The 23973-nt window shown below is 37.6% G+C and overlaps 1 protein-coding gene across 5 annotated transcripts in view; it reads left to right on the forward strand.

Annotated features, from left to right (window-relative positions):
- PDE7B (phosphodiesterase 7B) overlaps positions 1-23973 on the forward strand; it is a 170350-nt gene that overhangs the window by 45254 nt on the left and 101123 nt on the right. For 4 of the 5 annotated variants that reach the window (XM_066546849.1, XM_066546853.1, XM_066546854.1 and 1 more), the window contains exon 3: positions 9883-9943. In XM_066546849.1, the coding sequence (XP_066402946.1) occupies positions 9883-9943 (61 nt within the window). Of the gene's footprint in view, positions 1-9882; positions 9950-23973 lie in introns of all 5 variants that reach the window. The other variant, XM_066546852.1, reaches the window with a different exon arrangement.

Consider the following 23973-nt stretch of genomic DNA (forward strand, 5'->3'; position numbering starts at 1 on the left):
AGAAAGCCAGTTTAGTACAGAGGCATTTTATGACATTAATTTGTATCCTGCCTTTTTTAATAACTATTACCTTTCCTATATAATGGGCTTTACTATATGGTATAGTTAAAATGTGAGGTACAGTTTTCTACTTTTCTACTTCTTTTTTCTACTGCAAAATGCAGTTGTTAATAATCAAGTCCAAAATATTTTAATGTTTTTTATTGATGAAAACTTAGTAAGAAAACAAAGACTGGCAGGTAAAACGCTTGCAGTAGAATGACTTTAGAGGTGTCTTATCCTTCAGTATGATCAGGATATTGTTTGGATTATACATGGAAGTGAACTCTATAATAAAATTTCAGACTTGCTTGAATACCTGCTCTCAAAACAGGATTATGACAGCAATTGCAGATAGTTATGAAGCTATGATGGCTTTATTTTCTCTAGACTAGAGATTGATGGCTCTAAAAGACCTTGAGTGCAGACCAGGGAACATTTTGTTCCCATTGAGTGTTTTTGCTGGTTTTTATTCCAGTTGTTTCTGCAGTCTAAAATAAGCCTCTTTAGAATGAAAAGCTTGTACAATTTTTGTAAAGAGACTCAACAGGCAAATCACTTGGGAAGGCCTTGGGACTACCAGAGAAGAAGGAAGATACCTGGGCAATTAATTCCTTGTGTAAACTCCTGGGCATTTCATTCCCTGTGTGAACTCCTATGATGAGTTTTACCACAGTAAAAGAAACTTTTGCAGGTACTTTGTGCTTTTCTTTTACCTTCTCAAAGGTAAGCATGGATGTAGTCTTGGCTGAGATTATAGTCAGAATCTGTTCATAAGTGAAAGAAAAGAGCAGTTTTGTGCAATACTTGCCAGCAATATACCTATTTAGAACTGATGGTTCCACACATAAAACAAAACAAAACAAAACACTCTGCTTCTGGGAATTATTTTCAGGGAGAAAATTAGTCTTTTTAGAATTACTCCAAAAGACTGCAACCTTGGAAACAGTAGCTAGTGTGTCAAAATAATGTGGATTTTTTGTGTCTGAAATATGTTCACAGGGATTACTGCAGTAGCATCTAAGTATTTCCTTATAATATAATGGCATTTGTATGGCTCCAGATGTTATTAATCCCACTTTGAAAGTTGACAAAGAGACATTAGTACCAATGACACTTTCTTTTAATACAGAAGATGTTCTTCCACGATGTCTAATATGACAATTTTTGAAATGCAAATTTTTCCTGTCAAAACAACACTTGCTGTTTTTTAGCTCCATATGTTCTGCACATAGAAACATGATGTATGCTGGCTGTACTTGAATTTACAAAAGCCATGTTTTCAGTGTTAAGGTCACTCAATTTTTTGGTTTGATTTCCTCTTCGAAACTGCAGTGATGTAAGAGTATTACAGAACCAAAGAAGGGGTCAGGTTGGAAGGCACCACAGTGGGTCATCTGGTCCAGCCTCCCTGCTCAAGTATATCCTAGAGTACATGGCACAGGATTGAATCCAGAGTGCTCTTGAATCTCCCAGTGAGGGAGATACTCAATGAATATTACACATAAGTGCAATAAGTACTTCTAATGAATAGCTATGATTGTAGAAGCAAGTGTTAACAACCTAAATAGATGCTCATTTTTACAGTAAGTGTTTGGTAACATGCTGGACATGTGCCCACAAAATTTTGTTACTGGGCCAATTTTGCAGAACTATTGAAGGTAGCACTTATATATTAATATTGCTTATAGTGGCAAAAGAGCTTAAAAATAAGTACAATGCAGGAGAGCTCAAAATGTTTGGAAAGTATAACCAGGAGCAAATTTGGGAGTAAAACTGAAAATGGTTGGCAATAAACCCAGGAGATACTGTGTGACACGAGCTATTCATGTTGTGACACATTGAAATCATGTAAACAGCTAATCAAAAGCAGGCCTGTGGCCATCCTTTGGTGGTGTCCTCTTCACACAGAAATTGGGCCCGGGTCTCCTCAGGGCATCATGGGGCCTCCAAGTGTTGCAGAAAGGACTTTGTTCATACAAAATTTTATTTGCCCAGTTCCCTATGGATGCCAGCAAAGTTACCTTAGGGAAAGAGCGAGAGAGAGAGTGAGAAATGAGACCAGGGGAAAGGTCCCTTTTAACAAGATGGCCAATTCTGCAGTTCTTTGCCAGCTGTCCTTGAGACCCTACTACTTTCAGACCCAGGCACTGTGTGTGGTGCGCAAGCAAGGAACTAGGGAAAAGTGGTTTCCTGCCTTCTGCCTCTAAGTGCTCTGTTTTCACTTCTGTTGAAGCTGTCAACATGACAAGACCTTCCACATGTGTTTTCAGGTTTGTTTGATGGCTTCTAACTCTCTCCTATGTGGTTTGTTTGGCCCAGTGCCAGTTCTGTTACCTAAGTATGCCAGAAAGTGAGTGAAAGTGGTGGACCCGTGAACCCATTATTTAATTGTTGGTATGCTTTTGGCATGGGTTGTTCTCACCAACCCCTATTCCTTAAAAATTAAGCCCTAAAAGGGTGAAACAGGACTGCCCCAGTACATTCCAATGTTTTAGGGAACCAGGAGTGCCCAGCTCTTGAGAAGCAGGTGGCCACTGGTGCTTGGTGCTGCTCAGGAAGCGGTCCGGGAGACAGTCTTGTTAGGCAGATGCCTGTGTCAACTCATTGGCACTCAGTCCTCCTGTCCTTCCTGAGACTGTGCTTTTGTTTGCAATCCATGTGGTATGCAGTGGGCACACACAAACAAGCAGGTGCCAAAATCAATCCCACATTGCTCTGAATAGCCTGAGGAGACTCTTCAGGAGGCTCATTCTCCCACAGACCTTTGATTTGCTTATTGGAGAGAATGGTGTGTCAGCTGGTGCTTCCAAGGCTTTGATCCAGTAGATAGATGGCAACTATGTGACAAAAATGTAGTTGAAATTGAGACCTAAATTTTCACAAATTAATCCTATATTTTCCTCCCATTACATATTTGAATAGAAAGTAAAAGTTAAAATGGCTGTGACCATGGAAAGCAACTAGGAGAACAGCCCAGCTCTACAATTCAGAGAAGGAAAGATAATTATGTGGTCCAGGAAATGTTTTAAATATAAAGAACTTTGATGTTTCACTTCAGAGCAACAATAAATAGAGAACATATTTGCCTTTTCCCTAATATTGATATTTTCCTCCCATCTTCCCTCCTACTTAGAACTCTTTCTGTTGTGGGAGGATCCATTAGGTAATCTACAGATGTTTTACATTCTTAAATGTAAACTAGAATATGAATTGTAATACAGATTCATCCTATGAGGGTAAAAAAACTAGTCTGCTTTTTAATGTTTCTTGGATGATGGCACCCCTTCGGAACATGCCTGAAAGTTATGCCTCACCCATTAATGCATACTCGACTGTAACTTACTGCTTAATAAAACCCAACATTTTTATTGCTTAGTAATTCTGGATTTGGCTCCTGGTGTCCCTGTTATAAACACTTAAAAGTGGGGATGCCATATTGAAACACTGACAGATTCTCATGGGGGTCAGGGCTGCTGGCGCCTCCCTAATGAAGTCACACGCCATTAAATTTTTTTTTCCCTTGACTCAAGAAGAAAACAAAGTAGTTAAACTGCTATATCCATTTTCCAGCAACATTAATCCATTTCAAACCACTCTTAACCATATTAAATCACAGGTTTGTGATAAAATGAACTGCCTAAAGGTTCACCTCAGGCTATTTAGCCCGCAAACAAGATGCTGACTACTGGCAGCAATGGGTGGTTGGCAATTATTGCTCAATTTAGTTGCAATTACTTAGTTTGCTGTGTCTTCTGTTCAGACTAGCTGAGGGTCTACAGCATAGTAGATTCCAAAGTGAAATGCAGTGCCTGGGTTCTGATGGAGATTGACAGTGACAGTGTTGAAATGTTACTTGAGCAACATGCTTTAATTTCTTGGAGGGAAGAAAAACCTTCCCTTTCAGTGGGAAAACTTGGAAAGGGATGAACTCTCTGAACAAGTCTGCCCAGATATAGCTATTCAACTCTGCAGAAAATCATCCAGGTGTTAATAGAACCTGAATTTTCAGTTTAAGAATGCCTCAGTGCTGATACTAAATAGGGAAGCTGGAAAACTTTACCCATGAAATACAGCACAGTTGCAATAGTTGCAATGTAACAATAACAATTTGAATAGCAAAAAATGTAGCATTCTGGCTTCTAATAATATTTTAAAGGCAGTCATCAGTATGCTGTGATTACACCATAGTTGTAAATGGATAGAGATGGACATAATACATGCCAGTCCAAGGGAAGTGTAGTTTTTTTAGCCCAATTTAGTGAAACCCTTAACTTGCCTAATGTAGGTCTAAATTTTCAGGTAAGTATAAGATTTTATCTATAATTATTATGGGAACTGTTACTAAGTCCTTGGGAAATAGTACATAACACCAATCACAATTTTTTTTAGATCTTGGTAATTTCAATAGCTGAAAGACTCTAGTAGTGTTTGCTACCAATGAGAAAGTTTATACATGTAATTCTCAAGCTGTATTCATTATACACATGCTTCGTGTAAGAAAGGATAAGTAAAATTCTTAAATAATGCAGAGTCATCAATTCAAGATCACATGAATAGGGGAAGCTTTTGCAATTACTGTCTTCAGAAAAAATTGATCAAATATGGACCTATTAAAATTAAAATATAGTGTGATATAGAGAAAATGAGCTTTTGTCTCTAAACAAATAAAAACAATGGTTTTATTTCCTTTGCTAAGGCCAACAAAGACCATGGATAAAGATTCAGCAAAACTCAGAAGTATCTGACATTTAAGTGCATCTCAAGATTACAGAGTATCAGTAGGGAACTTCCTTGTTTAGCATAAAAATTGATTTAATCACTAGCAGATATTATTACAAGGCTTTTATTTTGGGGGAGGTAATAGCAGAAAGGCTTCGGGTAAGAGACATTACACACCAGTCTGTACTGCCTTTTGTCCCCGCCAGAGAGGAGAGGGAGAAAGGGAAGCACAATGCCTTGGATATCCTACAGTTCCTACACTCTGATAGTTTATCAAGTGAATCAGCCTTAAAAGGCCTCCCATGCAGCCTGAAGATCAAAGGCATGTGGCCTGACTCTCTGAAATACTGCCTCTAGATTTCAGCTATTTGTGAGTGGCCTGTTGTTTTTATGGAAGCTTGCTAAGACTTACAAAGCAGCATTGTTTTTCCCACTAGCAGATTTTACATCAATAATCCTTAGGCAAATAGAATGATGTTTTTACATATGAGAGAACATGATTTATGTACTTTTTACAGCTAATGGAGAAAGGAACGTAATAGGAAAACAGAAATAGGAATAAGACTAGCATTTTTTTTGCCTCTGAGAATATCAATTTATTCATAAAAGCATAGAAGCTTTTTGCTATGCCTTAAATTCCTTTAATTGTTGTGTTTATATCTTTTAACTCTACTTTCTAAAGGAATAAGAAATTATATGTAGTACTCTAGGAAAAAAGAAAGAGAAAGAAAGAAAGAAAGAAAGAAAGAAAGAAAGAAAGAAAGAAAGAAAGAAAGAAAGAAAGAAAGAAAGAAAGAAAGAAAGAAAGAAAGAAAGAAAGAAAGAAAGAAAGAAAGAAAGAAAGAAAGAAAGAAAGAAAGAAAGAAAAAGAAAAAGAAAGAAAGAAAGCTCTTTCACCACACTATATTGTCATGTGGAATCTACTTCCATCTACTATTGATAAGAGCAAAGCATATTAACTGAAGATTACTTTAAAAAAAGAAATCAATAGATCCTTTAAAAATATGCCATCAGTGTGTAGTTAACACATCTCCTCTGTTTGGCAGTACAATAATCCCTGTCACCTCCTCACCAAGAAGAAAATGATCCAATATTTATTATCATGTTTGTTTGATCATGTACATCAAGTACCTCCCTGATTATTGCCATGTTTGAAGAGACATGTGTTGAACACCATACTCAGGACATGCAGAACAAAACAGATTAGAGTGAAGAAGCCTGTAAATATGGTTCCTACTCCAATAACCTTTTAAACTGGCTTTAAAGAACTTGGTTATCTGCAGCTTAAAAAGGTCAAAAATTACACATGTTCAAATTTCATGCCAGAAAAATTCCTACTATATTTTTAAAACACTATACAATCTAACAAGATTAGAATAGTTAAATGCTAGATCACTGTTAATTATATGCCTTTAATAAGTAGAAAATTAACATGCCACTTACTGCAATTTTCATGAAAAACACTTTCAGACATTTAATTGCTGAATTTTGTCATAGAAAAGAGTTTAGACCCATTTATTTCAATTACTTGATTTGCATCTTCCTCCTTAAAATGAGTAATGCATTAGTTTATCATACAGATAGAAGCTGAATAGGATGACTTCAAAACCAGTTTTTCCATAGGTAAAACTAAGAGCATATTATGTCTGGGCTATGTACACCCTCTTTATTGCTACATGTCTCAAATCCTCTAATGCAGCTGGTGTGAGCCCAGGCATGCTGGAAATGGAAACTCAACCTATGAATGATCACGTAACACCAGAGCGGTAACATGAGATGCATTACTGCATTAGTACACAGAGTCGATTTTCCATCCATTCTCTGCATGAGCTTTTTCCTGCTAGTTATGCCCTGCTGTGTTGCAGTTTTACTTACACTGTTTGGGTACAGGGCTTCTTGCAGATGGCTGCCCATCTTCCTGTGTACTCCTCATAGCGTCTTGCCAAGTGAGCACCCCTCTCATCTTACCCCTGCTCCAGCAGAGCCTCTCTCTGTGGAAGATGGTGCCTGTGCCTTTTGGGGTTTCCCTTTTCTGACAAGTGGTACTGAGCCATCAGAGTCATCCAGGCTGGTTTCAAGCTCTACAATTTACTTTGTCTTACTGAGTTCATGCCACATTTCTTCTTAATTCCATGTCCTTTTGTCCCTATTCTCATTTTTCACTTTGTTTTATTTTAAGCTCCACTTTCACCTGCTCCATGATTCAGTCTCTTTTCCATGGGGACATGTAAGTTCCATTCTAGTTTACTACATTGCAGCTTGTGTAACAGGCTCAATATCATGTCACGCATCTGATCTCAAAAAAGGGAGTAGAGAGTAGGTAATTTATTAATTAATTTTCTTATATAAATATTTTTTAAAAAATCACATATGTAATGAACTGCAGGCTGCAATTCTATGTGAAAATGCACCTCTATTACTGAAAATATTATTAACTGAAAGCACCTATGCTTTCCTTTGCTCCAAAAAAAGAAAAAAAAAGGTCTAGTCCAGAGTTCAGTTATTCAAAATATATGAATGTACAATGACAACTTGGCAGGTTGAATTTTACTTGTATTTACCCATTTCTTGTTAAATCTGACCAATTCAAAACACAACAGTTCTTTTAAGATTTTCAGCAACAAAGGCTCTCACAGTTCAGGGAAATTGAACACTGGTGGTATTATTTTCAGCAGCGCTGCCTCTGTGAACTCACAGAGGCAACATCCAGGATTGCATATAGCAGAACCAGTCCAACCCATACTATACTGGGCCCAGCCATGAAGCCCAAACTGAGATTTAAAGTATCCCAGCTCAGGTATGTCCAAGGTCATTCCTCCTTCTCTCTCTTCTGACTGGTTGAAATTAAAAAGTAGAATAACCAGCATCTAATGTCAAATTCCTATTTCTTCTCCCTGATAGATTCTTTATAGCCAACTTAGACATTTTTAGGAGGGAATGAGCAGCTGCTGTAAGATTAGTTTGGAAATGGATTGGGTCTGGAGAGACTTTTGGCCGCATCTCACAGTACCAACCATGGTGTACAAGCAGGCAGAACAAACCTAAATGGAAAAAGGAAGGAAGCCAGTCCAGGAAAAGGGCAGAGGAAGCTTATCCAGCCCTGGAAGGAATGCATAGTACTTGTGGTAAAGTCTCAGTTTAATCCTAAAGATTAAATCTTGAAATCATTCCTCACTTCTTGTTCATGGAAAACATTTGCTAACAGTAAAAATGCACAAACAGCCCTATTCTGTGGATGAGCAAAAGTGAGTTCCTGCTGTATTTCTGTGCCATTTTACAAATCCAGGTTTTAACTAGGTCCTTTTTGACGCTCTGAGCAGTTTGGTAACAGTTTATTTTTCACCCCACTGACATGTACCTATGAACTTTAACTAGCAACAGAAGTGAAATTGCTGCAGAAGCTCTTTCTCCTGGTATTTCCAGCTGTAAGTGGTAGTGGTGAAAAATCTCCTAGGCTGACAGTTGTAACATGATTTTCAAACACTTCTGTGGACTGTAGGCATAAAGGGAATTCAGATAAGGCTATGAACTTGTATACAGTTATCTGAATCTTACTTGCAAAGTTTTCAAAGTTCATCCATCATTACAATGGATCCCATGGGATGTTAGTTGGCTCTGGGGAATATTAACTGTTTTCCCAATTTCATAATGCTAGGACTGGTGAGTATTGTTAGATATTGTAAGACACCATTTGCCAGCCTGAAATGTGATGTTTATATAAATATGTCTGGAACATACAGTACCTCTGAGGGACTGAATCAAAAATAACCAAAGGTTTTCACAGAGCACCATAATTCCAGGGGTGAAGTGGGCAGTGAATTTTGACATGCTTTCTACCATCTGTGTTTGTCTAAGTATGCTTGCTTGAGAAGAAGCAGCTGGGATACTTCTGTGAAAAGATGCCTATATTTTAGCATTCTTCTCAGAAGAATAAATACCAAGTTTCTGTTTCTCCTGACAGCGAGCTGGTATCAGATCATTCGTAAAATTAACTTTGAAATACAAGATGTTGTTTTTCTTTTTCATTGTTTCTGTAGTATGTGCTCCCACCTAGGAAGGTTAATACAGGCATCTGTTTTCTCTTTTTAGATGTGATGATATTTAAAAAGACTGTGTGGGACTTTTGTTTGTTTATTTGTGTTTATTTCAGTGTGAGGGAGGTGAAAAGTTTTTAACAATAGTGAGTTCCAAATGTGTTGTTCATTATGAAACTGCTGCTGTGTTTCATCTTCTTTGATGTTCTGAGGTTTTCTACTTACCTGATTTGTAGGTTTTAATATTTGCTGCAATGTCACCTTTTTAATGAAAAAAGCAAAAAAAAAAAAAAAACCTAGTTCTAACAACTTCACCATAGGTGCTGAAAAGGAGAAAGTACATAAGAGAGAGAAAGAAAGTGGAAGGGAAATGGACAGCTCTCAGTTATTTTTCCAAACTTTACTCACTCTGCTTTTATTCCCATTTGGTCATGGATACCAAAACCTTAAGTATGTAGATAAGGAAGTGTAAACCACTTTTACCTAGAAAATGTGAGGCTGTCCTTAAGCCCCTCTCATGAGCTTTGAGTGTAGTGATACAAAACTGAATCTTTTATGTAGTAACTAAAAAAACCACCACTGAAGTTAGTGGGATCTGCCCACTGATTGTCTTTAATTGAAGCTGGATCAGACCCATAAGCCACACCAATTATGTTTGTCCTGGCAGCTAAACTGACAGGTCTGTCTACATAAACTCAAAAATTATATCTTGTGTTTAAAAATGTAACAGTTCTGTATTCTGATCATAACACTAATGATGTTCCTTGATTGGGAATATACAGGGTGACAATCATCCTCAGTGATAGAGGCAGACATCAGTCTTAGCTTCAGACAGATCCAAAGGCAGTAAGACATTACCTGGAGTTTTCCTCAGCAAACACCCTGGAGTACAGTGTTGACCTATGCTGACACATCTGCAACAACCATTTCTTTCCCAAATTTTGGCTACTTGCAAAGGCTTTCCTTTTTTATGTTTTTGCAATGAGTCTTGAACATCTTTAGTTCCAAAGTATAAAGAGAGGTATCAGAGGATGAGGACAGGGGTATTATCACCGAGACTAATGAAATATATCTGTTTTTTCCCCAGAGGTGCGGAGAAATCTCATTTGATAGTCCTGACCAGAATGCCAAATGTGTGCGCATGCTAGGTAAGGGTAAGAATCTCTTCCTTTTTTTATTCAAGTGTATGGATATGGAAATATGTTTAATTGGGAATTTCTTCTTAAAAGTACATGATAATGACCATGATGATCCACAATGGCACTTACACAGTGCATCCACATCTAGTCCTCATGAATATATTCTTTGCAATGAACTTTCAATTATTTAAACAAAGCACATATATTCCAGTAGTGTCCATATGCATAGATGAAAATATAGCAGTACCAACACTGTATTTGGAAGCTCTGATGAGCTGAAGCCCAGAACTCATATTCAAAAGCTGAAAAGCTGTACTTCTAAAGACAGTATTAATTCCACAAGCATGTATCAAAAGTGTCTAAAGCAGACCTTCAGCTGCATCAGTCTGGGAAATTTCAGTCAATGTGATTTTACATATTTGCACTGGGGTAGCTTTGTAGAAATTCACATTAAGTAGTGCCTATTCTTTAGAAACAATGCAGAAATATTCTGCTATGTTTCACTAATTTCTGTGACCCAATTTCATTGTGGTCGTGTGTTTCACCTACAATGCTAGTACTGAAACATTAATAGCATGGCTAGTATCACAGTGAAAGGCAGGGAGTAAGTGTCTAAAAACCTAAGAGATAATGTTTACTTGGGAAAAAATGAAATCACAGAACACTTCCAGGATTAAGCCTTAAATTCTGAAGACCTTTGACCTGCCAGAGAAGAGATAAATATATGCTGTAGATTAGAGCATTGCATCTAATAAAGTGAAGATTGAAATAGCCACAGTTTTTAAAACTGCAACTGGCAATGTCTTAATTCCCATCTGGGTGCATAGCTGTGCTCTGTAATAACAGATTATGTGGTTTATTGTTTAGATTCATTAAATCCTATTGTCACAACAGACTATAATTGCTGCAGAGGAAATCTGTCATGCTTGTAGTGCACAGATCCCAATAGATGAACTGACACAATGGGCCATAATGATCTGTTACATCAATGATCCATGGTTAGAAGTCCTTAATGGAACAAGCTGACAAAAAAAGATACACTTGTGATCCTTTATCATGCCAATTATAATCTACAGTGTAAATACAATTGAATTCCTAATAATCTAGTTCTAAGGAAGTTATATCCATGGAAATGTTATTATGCATTAGGGGGAAGAATTGGGGGATGGGAGAGAGGAGAACAAAGAAAAAACCCTTCTGCATGGGTTGGTTCATCATTTCATTTGGCATTTTTAGAACGAGTCCAAAAGTGGGAGTTTGACATCCCTCTTAGTGCAAACAATTCTTTAGGAGTAGTGAGAAGAACAAGATCTTGTTTCCATTACATGTGCTCTTATCTATGTCTTGCAGTATATACATGTACAAGAATGAGAACGTATGCTGTGCTGTGTAGGAAACTGCTAGGAATGTAAAAATTACTCCAAGAGCACATGCCAAAGCTGTAACTGATTCTCAGAGGTTACAGCTCTTGTGATACTTTGCTTGTATATATTTTGCCTGCTATTGTTATTTTTCAATGTTGCTAACAAATTAAGGACTGTAGTGTCATATATAACATAGAATTTTTCATTTCACCCCAAGGAATTCCAAATCATGTACAGAACTGAAACTATTCTAAGCGCAATTTGTATATTCCAGAAATGGCTCTGTAAGAGGTGTGGAAAGAAGAAACTAACAAGTACAAACAGAGCAGAAACTGTGGTTTCTCTGAGAGTGACTGCTGGAGACAAGCTCCATTGTCTCAATTTATCACAAAAATCTCTGTGGTTCTGGTAGTGCTGTAAAGCCAGAGGGTGTCCACTCTGGACACCTTTCCTTTCATACTGAACTTGTAGGGAAGAGCAGAAACCAGAAACTGCACAGCCAAAAAGACCTAAGACTTTGTGTTGAACATGTCATTCAGTACCCAGTCTCATATTTTACAAGGGAGTTGAATTTCCAAGAGAATGTAACACAGTTTGCCACTGATCAATGCAAAGATGACATTATTAATGTCTGTGGGTGTAACCAGTGAACAAAGCACAGCGCGCCTTCAGAGGGGGACATCTTTCTTGGCTGCTCTGTCTTTGAAATATGCTAAAACTGTCGTGCTGCCTTGTAATGTAACAGTGACACAAGGCTGACAGAAATCTAGAGGGCAAGTCCCAGCAACTGCAAGAGGATAATTACCCTAGCAAGAGAAGAAACACAGGAGCCTGGAGTACTGACTGTATTTCTTAAGGGATCTTTGATGCAAGATCAGTCCATATTTGAAACTGCACATTATTGAGCTGTACTCTAAAATGGCAGTAGCTGGTTTTGTCAGAAAATGTCTGTATCTGCTTTATAGTACTGGTTCTGGGCTAGCTTCAAATTTAGTTTTTTAGAAGTAATGCCAGGCTTGCCACTGAGTCCACATTCCTTGAGATAACATGGATTATGTGTATGAAGTTCTTTTTCTGTAATGGTTGAGGAAGAGGGGTTTGCAGTAAAAATCCTGTTTTCTGCTAGAAAACAGTAAATAATACACTAAAAAATGCCAAAATGCTTACAATGCCTAGAGTGAAGTTAGATAACTTTTCAAGGCACTGACTAGATACCACTCAACCTGAGATTAAGAGCATAGAATTGGTTTAATGCCTCATCTTTCAGTATCAGAGTGATGGATATATATAATTCAAGTGTAAAAAAATAACAAAATTAAATGGTCACTTAGCAGTGTTGCCCGAGGATATAAAAGATAATAGCTATGTGCTCTGACCAGAATATGTTTAGTGTTAGTGTAATTATCTGCACTAAAGTCATTACAGAAAATTATGGTCTCCCTCTTATTTTTCATATTGTGCTTGTCTCTTTACACTTTTATCTGTCATGATTTAATCCCAGCTGGCAACTAAGCAACATGCAGCCACTCACTCACTTTGCCTCACAGTGGGAGCTGAATCAGAAAAAAGTATAACTTCTGGGTTGAGACAGGAACAGTTGAATAATAGAAACAAAATACAATAATAACAATAATAATGGTGCCAACGAAAAAGAGAGAGAGGAATAAATCCAAGAGAATCAAGTGATGCACAATACAACTGCTCACCACCTGCTGACCTAAGTGATTGGCAGCTCCCAGCCAACACCCCCCACACACACAGAGAAACACAAGTTTATTTCCTGACCATCATGATGCTGTATGATGTGGCATATCCCTTTGGCAAGTTCAGTACACCTGCTCACAGTCAGAGTACAGGAAAACAAAAAGTCCTTTACTTAGAGCAAGCTCTACTGAACAAAAACTATAGCATCAGTGTGTTATCAACAACTTTCTCATAGTAAATTAAAAGCACAGTACCACATCAGTTACAAAGAATAAAATTAACTCCATCCCAGTCAAAACCAGGACAATGTGTTATACCAGTTAAAGCAACACAACTTTGATAACTTTGATAAGAATGTTGGTCAGTGGTCCACCTTAGCCCATTGAAGACCTGAAGTGCTCAGATCCTAAATATATCACAGCTTTCTTTAGTGTGGCATTGGATAATACTTTGAACCCTGCATATCCATTATCCTTCAAAAAATGAGAAGATAAGTGGTTCCTCACTTAGGAAAAAGAAGAATAAATTTATAAGTACAATGAGAAGCTGAAGTTCTACAGCAATATAAGTAATGAAACTATTACACTGTCAATAGAAGTGTGTTATCAGAGGTTTCCCTTGAATCTCCAAGTCTGCCGGGAGACAATGGCAGATCATCAGCAAGATCTTCCAGGGCAAGGAAGAAAATCTGAACCCTTCTGCTAAAATTGGAACTGTTATCAAGTTAGTGAGGGCACTTGGCCATGAAAAAATTGCCTGATAATGCTGAACAGGGTGTCAAAAAACGTTTGCTTTATGCTGAATTCTGGAAGTTAGAACCCTGGGCTCCTCATGCTCTTTACCTTTAATGATTTTGACTTAGAAAAATTATAGCTAGCACAAAAATTGAGATTATAAAAATGTACTCACTATCAGTCAGAGATTTTGACTGATAGTGAGTACATTTATCAGTTATCAGTCTAGAGATTCATATTATGAAAGGCAGAAGGGAATTATCCCTCTCCCTAGAGCACCCACTGCTATTTTCAATGGCACAACCTGAAGTTAATTTTTCCCATATGCAGACAGACATATTCTGGGCTCAGACATGACACAGTATCATATCATGCAGAGATAATTGGGTTAGTTTGCTGGGAAAATTGCTGGTTGGATGCCTAAGCTAATTAACTCTGCTGGGAAAGATTGTATAGAAGCTTGTAAGAGTCCAAAGTTAAGGCAACTTAACCGGTTCTCACTTCCTTAACTGGTTCAGTTAACAAAGTTAACTCAGTAGCCTCTACATGGCAGAGCACTGAGTTTTAAGAATCTGTCCTGGAAAAAATAAGTTCCCATCGCTGGTTCTAGGACTAAGAAGCAAAAAGGTCTGCCAACTAGAAGAGAAACTTCAATTATACAGAATAGATATGGTTATCCTTATATGCTGTTTAGAAAATAGGTAGTTGCACTCATCACAACACATACAAAATTAAATTATCCCTTTGGTTTTAATCTGTTCAACATGATGGATGATAGTGTAGTAAGGGGGATGGATCATAAGTGCAAATTATTTATTTTGTTACTTCAGCAAGAAGTCTTTCACCATGAGATTTAGTCTTTACTCCTTAATGAAATGCTGGGCAGATTTGGAAGAGGTCACATCTCTTGTTGGCAAACTCTGCCGTCTGCAGAGATCTTTCCAGGGGAAATGTGAATTTCCCACCTCAAGGAGCTGGTTAGTAAGATTAAAACACAAGCCTTCCAGATGCCCCATGGCAAAAGGCTGAGGTGCTTTCTTTTCATTACTGTAAATTCCATGCAGACAGAAATGATGTGGCTGAGTTTTATTTCCCATTTGGTGCAGACTTAATCCTTGCAAAAGCAGACTGATGAATCTTGCTTGGAATAAAAGCAGTTTCCTCACAAATAGCTGTTTAAAATTAATCAAAAACAACAAAAAAAGCAATTATTTTTTAAAAAATTTATGTAGTGCCACTTTTTTTTTTAATTCTCCAGTCTACTAGTCCATAACTTTGTTGCTTTGAGGCAAAAAACTTTTTCATATTCCAGCACAGAGAGGTGTCTACCTCTCTCATCTCCCCAAAAAAAATTTTTTTTTTTTTGCATACTTCCACCATTTATTGCCTATGAAGAGTTACGGGTAAACGAATCGGCATTTAGCCACGAAATTAGTTTCATGGATCCAGCTTCAGTCTTGGTGGCTCTTTGCCCACAGCAGGAAACCACCACACATTTGAACAGAGTTGGCAACAACAGCTTGAGAGAGAGACATTACTGGAATAACAACGGTGTTGAAAGCCAGGAGAGAGGGGTAATGGCAAGGCTCTGGCTGGCTGGTCCCTGCCTTATATAACCATTGAAGGCACCTTCACTCGTGGCAGGAAAAAAATCTATTGTAACTTTGCAAAACTTGACCAGGTAAATAACCAAATAACTTAATGGGTAAAAAATACTGAAGAGTAATTAAATGTGTCTGTTGCAGCGTCAACTCACCCTGCAGCAAAGGGAGAAAAAGAAATGAGGCATGTAGTCAAATGGTTCTGCACTGACAAAGAACCTGTGAGCCATTCCTGGAGCCCTCACTGACATCATTTGAAATGTGACCCTATATCTCTTGCACATTAAAAATTTCTGCTGCAACTGATAGTCATGCATGAGCAATGGTGTTCTAAATAGCCAAATATATGGACTATTTATATCCCAGTCACTTGAAGACTTACACCTGCACTTGACCTTATGCAGACTTAGTATTCTATCTGTGCAAATGAGATGCAAATAAACACGTGAATTAATTTTTGTGAAATTAAGCAATGTATATATATATTGGGAAAAGGCCTACAATCTACAGTGGCTAGGAACAAATCCATGCTTGTTGCTACACTGCCCACCAGGATTGCTCAGAAATTCATAGCTGTCGGAAGGGAGAGGCTTAGGATGTCTGCTACAAAAAGATAGCCTTCTATTCCATGAGCAGCTTGCAACACAGGATGAAGAGAAGCAGGTTTTTTCCATTTATAAAGCAATGGTGTGAATGCATACAGAAAGATAAACACCATGTCTCCTTTTGATATCCTGTTCATGTAGATAAATTCAAATTTTAACATATAAGTCAATGTTTCAGGTTTTTCACCTATATTTCCAACTGCCACTCTCTACCAACAATTTATTCTGATAAGAATATTTATTATGATGAGAACAGGATTGTATAGACAGGACCTATGGAACTGTAGTTCTTCCACCCAATTGAGTAGAGATTTTCAAATAACTTCTAACACTTTTCCCTTTTTCCTCTAAAATAGCATTCCAAAATATTAATACAATTTAAAAATAAGACTTAACTCCTGATACTGCAACTATGCTTGTAAATGAATTTTAAAAATTGCGTTCTCTGTGTCCTTACCACCACTGAAACAGAGGCTTATTGCTCCTTCCCATCAACTCCTCCTGAGCTGACTGTATCTTCCTGAAATGCATTTTCTAAATCTCACCTGTTTTCTCCAAGAATTCCCGTGACTTGTTGGCCATAGTGGCACAGAGCAGACTAGACTTGGGCTATCACCAAGTGGTGATGTGGAAGGCTGAGATGCCAGGCTGCTGCTCCAATGGGAGTGTTGCTTGGAGACAGAAAGTGGCAAACCAGCAGGCATGAGGCCACAACAGCAACTCCTTTGTCAAGAACTTTGTGGTATACACACACCATCATTGTGCCACTTCATCACCATGTTACGGTCTCAGGCTAAACAAGTAGGACCTCTTTGTCTTTACTATGATAAGATTTTTGCCTAAAACCTCAAAAATGTAAATATCAAATCCAGCTTTTACTTTAATGACTATTTGATTACTTTCGGTAAGAACCCAGTAAAAAAAAAAAATTAAATTTCCAATGCCCTAAGAATATTTTAAAGAGCAGCTCTCTAATAACATCTTATTATTCATGTAATTTTGATCTAATTGCTATTTTAGGTAATTATATAGGCTGGTAGTTGAGTGACAGTGACCACCTGTTTATCCTGTTCTGTCCTGTAAATCAGGTCAGACTGAAACTACTTCTCTTGCAGTATTCTACCTTTTAGAAGAGTGCTGAAGGAGACAAAAACTGGCCTTGTCCTTTTGAGCATGTGCATAAAACACTTTTCAAAATTTAATTTAGGGTTCTTCGTTTTCTGTTGCATAAACATTAACTTGAATCATATCTAGTTTTATCCTATGTCTGAACCTGGTACAGGAAAGAGATGGAAGTCAGGGCACTTGTAGAGAATGCAGTAATGAGGATTTGGCTGCATCTATATAATATAAGCACAGCACGATGGCTTTCTGGAGAAGAGAGTGTTACTGTGTTGCCCACATCTGCAAGAGCCATTCATTTGGACCAGGAGATCCAGCTGAGATTCAAAACCTCAAGAGATGATTAAAAAAACCCTCCAGTCTCACAACTAGAGATACCCCAAACCCCTGACTCTTCAGCTTGTCTTTCTATCAAAAAGGTTTTTTGACTTGCCTGAGAATTTAGGAAAAAGCTACAGGTTTCCAAGTCCCATCCAGAAGTTGCACTCAAAGCATGTCTACAAATACCTGCAAATTCTGCCAAGTGTCTCCCTTTTTGTCCAAAGCATGTTGCCAACAGAAGGGTTGCATTCTGCTGCTCATTTATGTAATAATCTAGAGAGAGATTAACCTTTTAATTCTGAACTTTCATCATCCTAAGATAGTTAAACCTCACAGCACTCACTTTTTCCTTACCTACCAAAATAAAGGCAACACAGGTTGAGATTAGGTGCACTCTGTTCCCTCTACTGACCCTGCACAAGGACAAATGCTGGCTATGGCTCCAGGAGGATAGGAAATAGCCCCCTGCATCTGGGGGAGCACACACATGTAAGACAAGGAGAATCCTGAATTTTGTTTCACAGACATTTCCTTTTTCTTTTTTTTTAAACTAAGCACTTCTTAGAAAAGCAGAGGAACAGTGGATTGATTGATTTACTTAAGATGATCTCATATGTTGTTTCATGGTATTTGTCACATGAGTTATTGCTGATCCCCTGTTGGAAAATAGATTTCAAGTGCCTATTCACTCTGCTTCCTCACAGTTTGATTTTTCCTCATGCCTAACCTCGTGCCCAAGCACGGACAGCATTCACGTAATTTCCCATCTTCTTTGTCCAAAGTGCTATGAGTGGGTTGTGTTCACCCAAAGTACTTGCTGTACAGAAAATTGCTGTGACTAACCATGCTGCTATAATAATGTTCTCTCAAAAGATGGGGAGGGGGAAAAGGATCTCCAAATTGGGGACCAAATTGAAGAAGAAAACACTTACTCATAGTTTTACATCAGCCATCCCTTCATGATAGCATACATATAATGAAATCTCCAGAGCTAAACTTTTCAAAATTGGATTTAAAATGTTCAGATTTATAATTTGTGGTTTGAGCTCATCTCCAGCAATTAATCTTTGCTTCTTTAATTATTACTTGGTGATACCTTGGAATTTCACAGTCTCTGCAATGTCCTACAGATTATTGTGTAGCTACCCTTAGTAAGAGTGATTAATGTGTGAGAAAGCCATGGAATTCCTGTGTTTTCAAGCACTCAGTTCCTGACTGTACATGCTCATAAATTTCTCAGGTTAAGAAGGCTTTTGCTTATATTCTTCTCTGCTCTGTATTATAAGAATGTCTCATGTTCTGGAGCAAAACATTTTTGATGTTTTGAATGTTGTTAATTTTCTCATTGTTACTGAGAACTGGCAGTGTAATATTTGTAGGAGTTTTTTTCATTTCTAGTATGAAAAAATAAAGCTACCAAATAAAAACCCTGATGTTCTTTTGCCTGGTTATCTGGGTAAGTAGTTTTCCTTGATGGCTTTAGCTTCCTTTTCCTTTTTAATTTTTTTTAATATTAAAATATAATTTCTAATTATAATCTGCTGTCTTCTTGTACATCTCATACTTCTTAAAGCATTAAGTTGTTTTCTTAGCTCATCTGCTGATCATCATAGTACTTAAGCATGTATTTACATACTCTCACTGGAGCCAAAAAATGAGTAGCTTGAAATGAGTTTGCATGCCAGGGTCAGTCACAGTGTCTAGCACTGTGCAAGCTCAAGCACTGAACTGATCCAAACACTTGAGGCTCTGGGCTTATGAAATCATGGAGTGTGACTGTGAATATTGGTAGTAAATGATGGAAATTCTATTTGGCAACAAGAAATGGAATTTCTGAATCGTAGCTGGCTATGCCAAGAAATTAATGTATTTCTTACAGAAAAGTTCAGAGAGTTCTCCTACTGGAATTCCCTCACAGGGCATTCTTCTCACTCTGCAGAGGAAGACAGCTGGGATGCAATTCATCTAGCAGAATGTCTTTAAACATCTATAAAAAAAACTTTAAAGTCTACAGACATCATCTAATCATCCCTTTTGTAGCAGAAAAGAACAGGAAAGAGGTGCTTTCTTCAGACTTAGATGTCTAAAACTGGTCTGAGGAATCCTACTCTCCCCACTGACTCCTCAAGAAAGTGAAGTGTGGATGAGAGCAATTGGAGGGGAATAATCTTACTCCTGGAGTACAGATATTGTTTTTCACGGTGCTCAAAGCTCTCAGGTTTAAAGTGGAGGGAATAATAGAAAAATAGGCTAATCAACCTCATCTGCAATATTTTAATCTTTTTTTAACATAAAATGAAGTCTCAAGTTTTTAGGATATTTGTAGAAAAGTATTTGTGGGAAATTGTTTTTATTAACTGAATTCTTTTCCTCATTGCTTTTGGGAAGTCTTCATTTCTCTCTCTCTCTCTCCCTTTGACATAGCTGCAGGACCTTTTCTGACATCTCAATAGCTCCTGAATTTGAGTTGAATAAAGTAAATTGAAAACATGACAAAGGATTTTTCAAATGCTTAACGATCCAGCATGCTGTCCTATGGGAAGAAAATTTGGCTGTATGGTGAAATCTTTGACATGAAAACTAAATTCTGCCATTAATGTGTCAAATATGGTTTTGATTTTCATAACATTGTGAATATCAACTCACAGTAATTTTTTTTTATGGAGAGTACTCTATAGCTTATTTTTGTAAAGAAAGTGTACACATTAGTGCTTTAGATCATCTCAGGAGTGTGTTCTTGAAATCCTATCCCAACATGCTGCAAATTCTGCTTTCCCTTATGAAGCAGTCTGGGAGTAGACAAACTGGGCAACTTTCACATGTAATAGAGTAAGCCCTGTGCTCTGGAAGCACTTCTAGTGCATTCTGGCTGCTCCTAGACATCTAATCCATGGACATAGATTAGAAGTAATGCAAATAAAATCCTCCAAAGCACACACAGTGCAGACCTGGGGGCCTCTGCTGTGGCTGTTTAACTCAGCCAATTTGCTTTTCTTGTGCTCCTGCTTCTCTGAACCTTGCCAGAGAGTCAACATCTATTGGGACTTCAACCCAGCACTTGCTCTAACATGCAGACTTCTGTAGCCACATCCTACCTTCAGGACCATTCAGCTCAGTTAAGATTTAACTGAGAATGTTTAGGATGTATACAATTCATAATTTATGACAAGTTGTAAGCGTGCGTTTGTCATTTGCCTACTTCAAGTACACAAGCCATCAATTAGTGCATGCAACCTACAACTTTATCAGATATTTGTCTTATACACTCATATGAGGACAGGTTTATGGGGAATGGCAAATGTGATTTAGTCCAATGAGAAATTTGTCCTTTTTGAAACATAAGGTAAAATGATTTTTAAGTCTAGATCAGGATTTCACACTGAGATTATAGATTAATACCGAGCACATTTAATTTAACATTTCATTAAAAGGAATTATTCATATTGCAAAGCTTTGTTTATTAACATACAATAATGAGATCTTCACATTTTATTCATGCATATATAGGACAAATTATAATTGAGATATCTTTTCATTTCATAAAGGAGATTGCTAATGAAAGGACTCAGAAATACTGGGATCATACACTTTATAAGTAGACTTAGAAGAAAGCAAGTATTAGTGGACTAGAATTGATTTCTCCATCTGAAAACAGTGCAATAAACTGACAGCAGAAATGTATAACATGTTCATACCAAGAAGCATATTATCCTGCTGACAGAAGAAGGGACAGTTACTTTCAGTGTCTTTTCAGTTAGATAACAATATGTAAAGATAGCCCACACATATATATATATTTATATACACTATTATATCTTTTGTTAATAAATAATGTATGAACACACTCTTAAAAAGAAGCCTGTGCTTCTTTTTATGAGCTATATTTCAGATTTCTACAAAAGTAGGAAGACAAATTTATAGTTGAGATACATGACTGTTAAGTCCTAGAATGCTCTGGAACCTTGATGGTTGAGACAGGAATTTGTCAAGAGAAGGGTCACTGTCTAAGAAAGAGACAGAAATTTTACTTTTCTCAGCTCTAACTTCCCAGTGAAGATTTTCTAATGGAACTTAATTTCTTTAACTATTGGTATCCGAAGTTTTTATATTTACGGACTTGGGGCAGTATCTGCAATACAGAAAAAAAAAAAATCATTGTTAAACTAGTATCATTTGGCTTTGCTTTGTAAACCTCAAATAGGGTTGCCAAAACACTCAGCCACTCTGTAAATATTCCATTAAAATCACCATGGAACTTCTCCTATGGAAAGAGTTGTGATGATGTGAATGTAAGTTAAGGAGTAGCATAAATTATTCGGGTCCCCAGCTAGCAGCTACATGATGTAACAACAATGGCAGTCACTGACAGAGTTCTGCTGGAAAGGGAAGATAAATGACAGATGCCTCATTGTGATTTCTTGTTATCAGCAGGGAGTGTAACAACAGACATTAATCCACTGGTTTACCACAGGTAATAATATGTCCAGGGAGCTACCACATTAAAGGCACAAGTGCAATTGCTGCCATTGTACATTTGTCCTAGAGGGCTCTTGAAGCAAGTGCATGTCATAATACTTAAGAAACCAGAAGAATGCAAATTTGCATTACTTTAATTATTAACATATTTCACTTTTCTTTAAAAAAAAGGAATGGAATAAATTATGATGTCAAATCTCATTTATTTTCTGCTGTTTGAGAAGAAGACTCAAGGCTTTTGAAATCTGTGTATTTGTTTCACGGAGGAAAATGACATTATAATAGCCCTAAGAACAGTTTACAGAGAAAATGCTGTTGGTTTTGGATATTTTTATTTTAATCCAAACCAGTTTCTCTGCGCCAGAAGGAATCTGTGTTTTGTTTAGGCAGAACCATCTCAGATACCACAGTTGCTTCAAATTGTGCAGCTCTTTGAGACAAAACAAAGTCTCTTGATAATTGATGACTGAATAAACAAAGAGGAAACTGGAGGCAGATGTTTGCTGGAAAGCTTTCTGAAATCCTAGAATGGGATGGGGGAGAGTTTGATTTTGATTTTAATCAGAAGCACCAGAATTCTCTTCACGCTGAACATTTCCTACTTGGCATTTTTTTGTTCCTAATCTTTGTTGGGAGAGGGTGGTGCTGATGCTTAATTTTAAGTGAATTTCCAGTAGTAGATCTAGAAAGGTTTTAGCCTGGCAACTGTACAGCCTCAAGCCCTCCCTCTGCAAATCAGTATAAATCCCTCTAACACTGTCCTGCCAGAAATCATCTTCCTTGAAATGGAAAGATCATCTGCAGGAATTGCTAAGCTACTAGCACCTTTATCCATCTGGTTTTTGTAATCTTGCTGAAGCTGCCTTGAGAGTAACAAGATGTGATGCAGGACATATTTAACTCCCTTGGTGGGAGCTACACCAGAAGTTTAGGTTTACATAGGCAGGGCCCATCATTCAGTTCCTGTCCTTATTTTTTCTGTCACTACGTTCACGTCTTTTTTACTAAAAAACTTGCCTGCTTTTGATAGCAAGCATATACCTAAGCCGGCTGGAAGAAGAGTTACTTCAGAAATGTTTGAAAAAAATCATATTCCTGAAATTATATCTTATAATTACATTTCAGATGAAAACTTGTGACCCAAATCCAATAGCTTTTAGTGAAATTCTTTGGCTGGTAACAAGATTTAGATTCAGAAAAGCTGATGTGGCGTTTAAAAGGCAGGGTTGTTAAAGGTCTGTGTCCTTCAGTCTCTTATGTGGGAGGTGCATCACTGTGTGTCTCACTGAGTTACTCCAGCATATGACTGGAGTCCCTGGTGACAGCTCACAGCAGGTTCAGCTTGCCTGAGTAACTGCAGTCACAGAAGAAAATGGGATAAAGAGACAGACATGCTAAGGTTCACCTGAGGAACTCCCATAGCATCTGTGAATCCAGCATTTACAGATGAAAACTGAAATTTCATTTGTGGATGAAAATGAGCACTAAACCACTCTGACAAATAGGAAAAATTCCCTGTGGAATACAGGAATTTTTTGATAAAAATAATTTGTGGCAAACACTTCAGTTTCTACCATGTTTCCTAATTAAGCTTATTCACTTAGAGCTAACAAGTAAGATCTCTAGTGAGCCAGCTTTGTGGTAGTTAACTTATCTGACAAAAAGGAAGATGAGTTGGATTAACACAGTGACATGGGTGATGTAAGGGGAGGGATGGAGCTGCTCTAATGCCTGTGTCAGCTGTAGATTGGTGCTGTTGTGCAGTTTGTGACTGTCCTGCTCATGGAGGAGCTGTCTGCTTGAAAAGATAAAAAATTCTGTTCCTAACGCCCTTTGCTCACTGATCCTGTGGCATCTCTTTTGTAAGAGCAGTTGTTATGGTACTGTAAAACAAGACTTCTTCAGTTTTAAAATAAATAAGTCAGGAGTTTTATCCTCTTTAATTGTTGGGGCAATGTGTAGCAACACATTGCTCTAAATTGGATTTAATTTGGCAAGGGATGGGAATGAAGGAGGGTTTTAGTCATCTTCCCTCTGTTTCAAGTTGGCCAGTGCAACACCTGCTCCCACGTTCCAGGGTGTTTTCTCCCATGAGTGCTGGTGCACAAACAC

Source organism: Molothrus aeneus, chromosome 3, assembly GCF_037042795.1.
Source record: "Molothrus aeneus isolate 106 chromosome 3, BPBGC_Maene_1.0, whole genome shotgun sequence".
Classification (NCBI taxonomy): domain Eukaryota; kingdom Metazoa; phylum Chordata; class Aves; order Passeriformes; family Icteridae; genus Molothrus; species Molothrus aeneus.